The sequence below is a fragment of the Eufriesea mexicana genome, unplaced genomic scaffold (genome assembly GCF_001483705.2).
Source record: "Eufriesea mexicana isolate 0111107269 unplaced genomic scaffold, ASM148370v2 scaffold572, whole genome shotgun sequence".
NCBI classification, from domain to species: Eukaryota; Metazoa; Arthropoda; class Insecta; order Hymenoptera; family Apidae; genus Eufriesea; species Eufriesea mexicana.
This window is the reverse complement of record NW_016908738.1, coordinates 395,643-406,554: the sequence shown is the minus strand read 5'-3', so window position 1 is coordinate 406,554 and position 10,912 is coordinate 395,643. Positions and strand designations below refer to the sequence as shown.

General features: G+C 36.8%; 1 protein-coding gene across 2 annotated transcripts in view; it reads left to right on the top strand.

Annotated features, from left to right (window-relative positions):
• LOC108545871 (protein GPR107) overlaps nucleotides 1-4,891 on the top strand; it is a 6,174-nt gene extending 1,283 nt beyond the window's left edge. Inside the window, exons 3-10 of one of the 2 annotated variants that reach the window (XM_017897682.1) lie at nucleotides 77-240; nucleotides 333-484; nucleotides 2,226-2,452; nucleotides 2,539-2,672; nucleotides 2,763-3,030; nucleotides 3,101-3,373; nucleotides 3,469-3,641; nucleotides 3,786-4,891. In XM_017897682.1, coding sequence (XP_017753171.1) covers nucleotides 77-240; nucleotides 333-484; nucleotides 2,226-2,452; nucleotides 2,539-2,672; nucleotides 2,763-3,030; nucleotides 3,101-3,373; nucleotides 3,469-3,641; nucleotides 3,786-3,948 — 1,554 coding nt within the window. In that variant the 3' untranslated portion in view covers nucleotides 3,949-4,891. The remainder of the gene's footprint in view (nucleotides 1-76; nucleotides 241-332; nucleotides 485-2,225; nucleotides 2,453-2,538; nucleotides 2,673-2,762; nucleotides 3,031-3,100; nucleotides 3,374-3,468; nucleotides 3,642-3,785) is intronic. The other variant, XM_017897683.1, reaches the window with a different exon arrangement.
• Nucleotides 4,892-10,912: the final 6,021 nt, after the last annotated feature.

The window sequence follows — 10,912 nt, the reverse complement described above, 5'->3', positions numbered from 1 at the left end:
TCAGCATGCTTTTTTATGATCAAAAGTAAAGCTTTCTTTGTGTATTTTTGTAATTCCTGTATTCTTTACGGTTCAGTTTGGATTCAGTTTGGATCGAACCCTAAACAGTGCGATGAATCCATATTTAGATAGTCACCAGGAGAGATGCGTACTTCAAAACATTTCGAGCGTCGAATCCGATATCGAACAAAGAGATGACAGTGCAGTCATATATTTTACAATGGACTTAAAGAACAATAAGTAAGTATCGTTAAATACAATGTACATGATATTTTACCATGCTTGTTTTGAAAATTTACTATGATAAATGAACATGGACAAACTTGTTTCAGGTTGAAGGTAAATTGTAGTCGAAATGTACACACGGCATATATTTACAACGATTCCCGTAAAGTAGTCAAACTTCGGAAAAAGAGAGATTCTCTTCCATCAACGTTCAGCGATACCGTTCTTTTTGCACGAAGAAAACGTTATAATTCGCGCAGTAAGTAATACTTCGTACAACAAACTTTTTTCGTTATTTAAATTTTTTTGCCAGTAACTGTAAATCGCTGTATTCATTAACGAATATCATGTCACACAAATTCTTGAAGAAAATTTATTTCAGTACCGACCAAAACGCTTAGTTAAATTTAACCATGTCATAAATATATTTATGCCTTTAGAACTATTCCTTACATTAAACAAATCTCTTTCTTTTACTTTAAAAAAATAAAAGATAATAATAAAATTACATGGATATCTTTATAAAGTGCTAATTTTTCATTTTCTCCGCTAAAACGAAGGAACAAATTGCTTTAAGAGATGAATAGTTTTCATAGAGGAACAAGGATTTGATTCGTCGGTCGTGTGATACATTCATAAGTTTGGCAGGTATCCAAACGTAGGTAGTAGTCAAGGGAAAGATCGCGCTGAATGGGTAAAGTGTTACTTTGTAATACATTGAAATTTTCCTAGTTTTCATATCGTACGTCACTAATTTGCGTTTCGTTTCTTTTGTCGGATAATTATAAATTACATAGTTTTATAGAGATTTCGGTTTTACAACCTCGGCTATTCTATTCTTTGTCATTCACTTTGAAATGTCGAGTAATTTCTAAGAGATTGAAATTACATTCGATGGATTATAGAAACGATTCACTATTGCTTTTATCTGATCTTGAGCAATTTACAAATGTTTATCAGCATTAGCACAGATAGCGTAGCGGAAATAGACACCTTTACATCCGTAAGTTATTTTTAACATGGAATGTTACTAACATTAGAATTTTGGTTCAATCGTAACGCAGTTTAACAGGTGGAAAGTAAGAAGTTGGCACGAATTACATTGATCTCTACTTCGGAATATATTCGTTAACATTTCCTTTCCAAAGCGATTTGTTTCCTACACATTCATGTGTGTTCTCTAACTTCATTTATACGATAATTGTTCTTGGACATAACAATTGGAAGAATTGAACATTACAGATACGGTCTTTAATGATCAGCGAGTTTGAAAGTTATCAGAGTGATAGCATATATTTGAATTGAGCGTAATTTGCCACTAAGATAACGCTATAAATCATCAGACGTTCGTTCAATTGTATTTATTTGCTACATTGGACTTGTATTTATTTCATCTAATGTATGTATATAATTGACTCTTTGATGACGATAGAGAAATGAGTCATAGTATTACGTTAGCATGACGCTGATTCCGACTTTAATAGTCGACTTATATGATGTTTGTAAGGGCATAGCGATACGCATTCTATTTTTCACAATAATTATCAAGCTTGGAATTATGATTTTAATATGCAGTCTTGTTCAACGAGACTTTCTTTAATACGAAATGTTGCAAAAATATGTTGAAAACCTAGCTGTAAGCATTTCATATGGTAGTGAAACTAAAAACGACTGTGATCGATATCTTATGGAATGTAGACTTGAAGCGACATCGGTGATCGAACACCAGTGAGATGAGAGTCGCTATAATTAACGTGACTCGTCCTCAATCTTATAAATAACACGAAACTCAAGTATTTTTGAGGGTTTGGTTAGGTAACTGTCTTCTACAGTAGTACATTTTATGCCAATGATATTTTAACCGGATTATATCGAACTTACAGCCAAAACTCTATTCAATGAAACCGTTTTAATGGATTTCAAAACAAAATAATAATAATTTCTTCTAGTACTTTGCGAAATCATTTATCGTTAACTCAATAATAATGTAATCTCAACAGATGTCGAAAGATTCATTATCGAGGATGAATTTGAATCCAGATCGGAAGGTAATGCCTGTTCTCGCGTCGAGTTACGGATGACCGTACAGACTATAAAAGGAAAAAGATATTACAATACGAGTTTCGCTATGTATGTCGCCAGCGAGGAAGAGGAAGGGCTCTATAATCTTTACTTCCATAACTGTCCGAATTACAAATATGACTCTCGGGTTGCATTAGATTTTACGGTAAGACCTTGCCTTTTTCTCTAAAAGCTTGAATAAAAATTGAATAAAGACAATTATATTATGATCTAACGAGATATAATTTATAGATACAAATATCGGAAATAAACAATGGAAATTTCCTCAGTGCAGGTGAAATGCCACTACCAACTCTCTATTTTATGATGGCACTTTTATTCTTTTTATCAGGTTGTTTCTGGTTATTCATTCTTAAGAAGAGCAAGTAAGAGTTTCGATTAAATTCGAGCAACATAGTTTCATTGTTACAACGAGATCCTCTTCTTCTTTGCAAATATATATATTTTTTGTTTAGGCACCCCGTTTTTAAGATTCATTACTTAATGGCGGTCTTGGTATATCTAAAATCGATGTCGTTACTCTTTCATGGGATTAATTACCATTTTATTCAAACAAAAGGAGAACACGTTGCTGCTTGGGCAATCCTATATTACATTACCCATTTACTGAAAGGAGCTGTGCTCTTTATCACGATTGTATTAATTGGTACAGGCTGGACATTTATTAAACATATTTTAGCAGATAAGGATAAAAAGCTCTTTATGATTGCGATACCGTTACAGGTTAGCATAAAAATATATCTATAGATAGTGGGGAAGAATAGATATCTTACAAAATATTTCCATTTTTTAGGTATTGGCAAACGTGGCAGAAATAATAATGGAAGAAAGCGAGGAAGGAGATATCGAACATAAAACGTGGCGAGACGTTTTTCTTTTCGTGGATTTGCTTTGTTGCGGTGCTATTATATTTCCAGTAGTTTGGAGTATCAAGCACGTAGAGGAAGCTGCGCATACAGATGGCAAGGCAGCAGTAAACTTACGCAAGCTCAAGCTCTTTAAGCATTTTTATATTATGATAGTTTCTTATATTTACTTCACAAGAATCATCGTGTACTTACTTAAGGTATAATTTTAATTACGTTACGGTGTTTTCCATTTCTTATTTTGTCTTATCGCACTTTTTGGAAATAATTTTAATCTCGATGTTTTATTTTATAGATTACAGTACCTTTTCAATACGAATGGTTAGATGAAATATTCCGAGAAATGTTCACATACGTCTTTTTTGTCCTTACTGGGTATAAGTTCCGAGCAGCATCCACGAATCCATATTTTACGTCAACTAATGACGAAGCAATTCCCGCTGATGATGACGACGAAACGGATGTCGTGTGAGTATCCATTTTATTTTGTATTTCCTCTTTTAATTCTAGAAACCTTATTACTTCATTTTCATACATTATTTTCAATCATTTTAATATTTTTTATCTCTTTAATTTTCTATATTTTGGCCAGTTCTAATCTGACAACCTCAGTATTTTTTCCAGTGTTTCCGGTGGTAGTGGTATTACCGAGGGTCTTAGTAAAGTTAGCAAGGTTTCAAAAGTTTTAAGGCCCACAATTTCGGATATTCCAGCCACTCAAGAGGAGAGAGAGTGTTTATTTAATAAGACAGAACCTTCTCACGAGTACGACTGAATAACATTAAAGTTGATCGTAATGAATAATTTCATCATGACCGAAAGTAAAAGACCCGTTTTCTGTCTTGTGATATTTCTAAACAGTACCAGCAGCTAGAATTTAGCGCGAACAATGTTTAAAAACAATCTAAAGAAGACGGAAATACGTAGTTAAAAATAGCATCAACTTCGTTATTTGGATTTGTTTTGTATATTTTTTGTATAGCAGTAAAGCTGATATTTTATTTAACAAATGATCACGTATTGTGTTGCTTTTTATTTTAAACTTGCAGTACCTATATGGAACTGATTTTTATTCGGAACTCAATTCAATTTTATGTGGAAATCGTTTCGTTCCAGATTTAAGCATGATATTTTTTCCATTTATCTATTTCTTTACACGTTCTAATCATGTCATCTCAGACTTTGTTACGCGAATACATTATCTACTTCCCAAAATGTAACCATCGGACTTAAAAATTTGATGTAATTTATAATTATCGGTAGAGAATAATTATAGATATTGGGCAAAGTTAATCTAGGCGATTTTAAAAGTTTAATGTTTTGGATACGCGATATAATATAATTATATATTTAGGATTATCCTTGAATGTGAGCTCAATGAGAGTAAATTTGAGATTTGATATGCATCTTGCTGTAGCTAATTTTCCTTAGGCATTTAGTAAAACGAAGAAACATTTCCATTTGTGTTTCCCATGACAAACTTAGTTTTCTTTGAAGGAAGGACTCGCGCTGCGGCGCTTTAGCAATCTTGTGATAATGAGTTCACCAGATTTGGTGAGTCATGACCCATTTTTGTAAAGCACTTGATAACCTTTTATTGTGTCAAGAGAAATGTAATATGTTTTAAAATGTTTAATGTGTCCCATTACGAAATACTATGATTACTATTACTATTATCTGTACTGTATACGCGTTATAGTAATTATTGTTATGTCTGTTACTATTAGTACTTTATTGTATGTAATAAATAGGACACGCAAAAAATGAAGTTGAAAAAATAAAATGGATATTTTTATGAAATTTTTCGTTTCCCTTGATACGACATTTGTTCCTATTATAATTTAATAAACGAATCAATTATATTTTTCCGATTAAGCAGTGAAAAATTGTTGTTCAAAACTATTATTTAAATCAACTTTTCATGCAATGGATTATTTACGTGTCACTTATGGTTGTTAGATTATATAGATGTTTAAACTTGACTATGTACTACACAATTACATCATATGATTGATCTCAGGTGTATTTATACGGAGTAATTACGACTTTAAATATTCTATGTTTCTCTCTTCCACAAGACAAATAAATACATGATTCCATTTACAAAAATAATCCTCAACAATCGTACCACGAAATAAAAGATTAATTAGCACAAAAAACACGATAATATAAATACAATAGATTCATTCCTATCTTTTCCTTTGTATTTTTAATGAAATATTAAAAGGAAAGGTGTGTTGCAATTTCTCTGTTAAATAAAAGAGTTAAGAAGTGAGATATCGTTTATTAACTATAAATAATTTGATACTCCGCGTGTAATATGTTCTCAACAACCCGATTATCCAGATGGTGTTCGCGATGAGTGTAATATCTTAAGGATATAATTAAGCCGTGGGCAGCAGCACATGGACCATGACGCATAATACAATATCGAGTATTCACACGTGCATGGGTGCGTGCGATACATAGAGTAGACACTGCGGTTGACATTTAGCTCTTAATTATAACAAGAGATGCCAGTTACTCCTACGATGTCAACCTTAAATTAAATGGTGAATTAATTAACGCTACCTAGCGAACAACGTGAACGAGTTACGGTGGAGCATTTTTCGCGGTAAAATTAAACTCTGTAATAAGGTTTCTTTACAAATTTTTGTAAATTATGCTTATTCTTGACAAACTTGATTTTTCTGTAAATTGCCGCGGGTCTTTCGCCGTTTACCAATCACATCTTTTCTCAGTGGTAAACTACGAAACTACACGATCAGCTTTAACCATGTTTTTGGTTTGGATTTGTTTACAGAAATAGTTCACGTTGTTACATCTAGATTACTCATGCTATAGGTTACACGATCCGCGGTAGCAATAGAAGCAACCACACGAAAAAGTATCTAATACTTGAAAATTATTTTCCCCAAAACGAATGATGGCAATCCGCTTAGAAGAAATATTAAATGGTAATAATTATAGATGGGGCACATCACGATCTCATAGAAACAAAGGTGAGTGACCAATTTTGATTGTAAGTTAAATATATATTTATGATGATTATAGGTTAATATTGGCAAAAGTATACGGAACACGTAGGTAGCGATCGCAAGTAAAAATGTTAATTTCCAATGAGGACTTTTTGAAGATAAGTATTTAAAAACTATATCATTCGGTATTTGCATCGACAGACTGGCATTAGATCGTAAGTTTGCGTGCTGCTAATAAATTCTTCGATATGAATGTTCCCGCGCTAAAAGCTGAAAAGGGCTTCGAACGATCTTTGGCAACGACGAATCTCGAAATGTATTTTAACGAAATTCTTCGTGTCGCTGATCATCCTTGATACATAATTGAACATTTGTGCATTTAGTATTTCACGAGAACGAAAAACCGTATCCACATTTAGTGTTACGTAACACTACTGCATTCGCATAGCATAATGTTGACCAAATGCCACCTCGACTCACCTTGATGCATAAAAGAATTTAAAAGCTTTTATGCAACAATTTCAGAATCGTGTTACATACTTTGATAGAATAAAATTTCTTCCCAATTGCCGCGTAATCGACAGTGTTAACTAGCTCGATGCTTGCTCAGATAAATACTTGACATTTGTATTCTATTAAACATATCCGTTTTGTCGTATAGCGTATCCTGGAGCATGCGTCGCGGCGTCCCGGCGTCCTGGCGTCCCGGCATCCAAGCGACGTGCCTACGAAACTCGTCGAGAAACTCTTCAGTCGGCGTTGCGACGCGCTTCAAACGCCTTTTCATTCGTGTTGGCTTTTCGTTCGTCCGACTGCAAATCAACACGAGATCGAAAGCTGGAAACCACTCTCGGAACGCGATTCTTCTTCTTCTTCTCACTGTGGCGTTGACATTCGTTTGTGACCACGCACTGTTAAAGCATGTGTGGAAATGTGTTTGCAACGGTACGTATGATGGTATCAAAAACTTGACGCATAATCAAACGAAATATGCCGTTCGAATCACTTGTTGCAATTTGTTGCCAATTGTTCTTTGGTTTTACGATGATTAGGTCGTTTTAAGTACCGTAAACTTTTAATGAAACGAGTGATTCAAAGCGAGTGATTTACGGTCCGATTACAGAAAGAATTCTCCTTTCTAAGAGAGAATTAAACACGCGGAAGGTTCATCACGCGATTAACGTGCAACGAGCAGCATTATTCCATTTTAACATATACATATACTTCAAATACCTTGTTATCCCTCTATCCGTCTTCGTTCAAGGAAGTGGATGTCAAACACGACGCAAACACCTGAGCTACCTTTCGATGAAAGGTGTTCGCTGAATTATGAATGCGGTAAAAGCGATAGTCAAGATTACGTTTTCTCCCAGCTCGCTTCTGAACTACATTTCAAATTTCGATACATTTTCACTTCGTTTCCTATCCATTTGGAAAATAAAAATCAATCTAACGCTTGTCGATTCGATTAGATTCGAAGAAATGTAATTTTTCTAATCACGATTATACGCGTATTTCGAAACAATTATCGCGATTGATCATTGGTCCTATGTAAATTTCGAAGAAATCAATGTATTAAAATCGATGCTTGTTTTTGCGTAATATGCAATGTATAATCGCGAATGATGCCATTAGCGATAATATTCGATCACGTTTGAAAAATAATCAGAATATTTTCTCTCGTGCAGCAATGCACGGACACAAGCGCAACGAGAATCGAATCGGCAGGATGGTGATGCCTTCCCGTTTCGACAATTCTAACGCGTACATATGCCTCTGCGTTTTTGTAACTGAACGATTCAAGGCACGATTCCGTTTTGACTCCCGTCCAATTCCTCGCGACCGTCCTCCGTGACTTTTCTGGATAAAAAAAAAGTTTGCCGATTCGGTTGGGCGAATTACAGTACCGGTTTCAGAATTTCGATCGTAATATCCGTACGTTATCGATGACGCTCCTCTATTTGGCGAAACGACGTAATCTCGTGGCGCCGTTATTACCGATGCGTTTCAACCCCATTTGAAATCCATTCACGAGCCGTGTATCCGAGAAAAAACAGTGCGGGTTCCCGACGAACTTAAATTAAAAATGTTGCGCGTGCGACGTGCAGCGAATAATCCAATCGAATCGGATCCGATCGAATCGAACTATCCGTTCGCCATCGGCGAACCCACCGTATCTCGGATACCTGCAGGTAGATTGCGGTAATATTTATGGTTACGCGAGGACAACGGCTACGAACTTGCCGAAATTCGATGCATCGACCAACTTGCGAACACGTTATCGAAAGAAATCCGATAAAAAAGGCCCCTTTCTGCGCCATATTTACGTATAGAGAACGATTTGTAGTCTAGATGGACTTTCCGCGATACTTTGCGTTTTCTCGAAATACACGAGAATTGTTTCCGATTCGTCGTATCATTGTTGGTTAAACGATCGGATCCGATTCAATGGAATAGACAAAGTTCTTAAAATTTCGAACGAACGATATCGCGTTTAGCATCGCGCATAACATATGTATGCGGTAACTCGGGTCTATAATTTGGCAAGACCTTCGCGAATAAACGTCAAAGATATCGACAATGATGGCAAATAACGAAGCTCCAGGGGAATCGTACTATTTCCAAGCGGTTAACTTCCTCGGGGGGTAAATTCTAAATAATAGCGCTTGAAACAGTTGCCTGGATCGGTAATCGTGTCAGATTTCAGTACGGCTCAGCTCGGCTCAGCACAGCTCAGCTCAGTTTCGGCTCAGCTCAGTTCAGCTCGGTTCAGTTCGGTTTGGAGTCGTTTTCTCGCGGAGATCTGGACAGAAAATGAGAATAGTCCAGGGAACTCTGTTAATTTTCCTGCAGCTAGTGCCTGGACGGAAATTTCGTCGCGATACAGTTGATACGGTCGGTCGAATGTCTACGTGCTAATTCCGAACGGTCGCGTTCAAAGATCAGATTCAGATCTTGAATGGCGGTAGGGAATACGTTTGCAAAATGTTATGGCGAACCCTTTTATCGTGACTTTTATTCGGAAAATTTTTGCTAGTTTCGAAAAAATGCCGGTTTATCGAGATGTTAGTAATTCGACTGGATAAAAAAGAGATAAAGTCGCCAACGCTTCCTTGTCCGGATAAGGAAATATAATCGGATAGCCAGATTAGAATAAATTTCTCAGCACGTACGTAAGTTATGCGTCTAGAAGCAAGAAATTGCTTTCTAAGATGATGTTATGCACGAGTTGTTTGTTTCAAAGCGAGAAGGCGGGTCCGAAATTGCGAAGATCGAGAACGTCGTACGCTTAATTTCGCTGATTAATTCGCTCTTTAATATTCTACTATCATTTTTCCGATATACGACGCCATTCTTAATCCTCCGCCTCCCAACCCTCCGTTTTATTTTATTTTCCTTTTCCCTCTGATTAATCTTTTTTCTCGCTGCATCTCAACGTCGCGTTTTAACCGGTAAATTCAAACGAGAGGCAAAGCCATTGACAGAAGGGGAGGGCCCGAGCTACAGCAAACCGCCACAAACTGGGAAGAAATCTCGAAGAATTAATCGGTCTTTGAGATTGAAACGCGTTAAGCGTCGTTAACAAAGGCTCGCGAAAGCGGAACTGGAAAGACTCGCTGGATATGGAAGTTCTCCCTTGGTAGTCGTGTTTCATTAGCTATGATCTTGAAAGTAATTCCCCGGTCTGCTTCTTCTCGTCGACACCCTCTTTTTGCGCCTTTAAAACGATCACGAAGGAAAAGATCACGAGGAAAGAAGAAAGCCGAACTTGATATCCAAACTCTTTAAAGTCCCGTGGTCGTTGTCCGAGAGAAGTCCATATGAAATCGTTCTTCGATAGATCGAAATATTCCCACTTTTTTTTTTTCGTAAATTAACGTATTTACCTCGGCTTCAACTATGCCGAAACACCGACTTCTTCTCAATTTTGCGAGTTTCGGTAAATTCTAGCAAACCTTCTCAATCTTCGTTTCAAACTTGCCACAGACTCCTATCCTCTGTCATTTTTCTGAGTTTTCAAAAATTTCTTATTAAGCTCGGCTGTTCTTCCGACGCAGAAATGCAGCGCGATACCACTGCCGAGATTACGATTACAAATTTGCTCTCGTTTCGACGAAAGCTGGAGAAAAGGATAAGGCGACTCCGTCAACGTTTACAAACATGTCTGAGAGAGTTGAGCGAATCGCGAACGTCGCCAGAGGCATAGCGTCGTCGAAGGGAATCGTTTCCATTTTTAAAGGAGCAACGTTCCTTTCGATTTCCAAACTCGAGAAATCCCTTCGACGTTGCTCGTGATTCTATCGAACGAGCCGAGATCGAAGCAATTTAAAGAGCGATAAAAAACTAGGAAAGCATCCCTGGATCCCGATAGTTGCCGTGACACGAGCACAGCAAACCGTGTCCCAACGTATCCTGGAGAAAAAAAATTACTGCTCGATCGTGGAAGAAATTTTCTCCGATACCCCGAATCGCGCGCTCGAGGATCAACGAGGAGAGATTCGATCTTGCGTCTTCGAAATATCTTTCCATTTTTTCCAATCGATTTTTGCCAGTCGATTTTTCAAATATTCGCTTCCTCAGTCTCGTCTGCCTCGTTTCCTTCGCGCTTTTCGCGAAAGGATCAAGACGATAGTGCACTTTTCGTACACGAAGGAATTCGACTATCTCGCGTCATGTTCCCTGTCATTCTAGAGAACAACTGAGGACGGAGAAAGAAGTAGTATCGTAGATCCCGAGGTGAATAATCCCGCAAACTCTTCT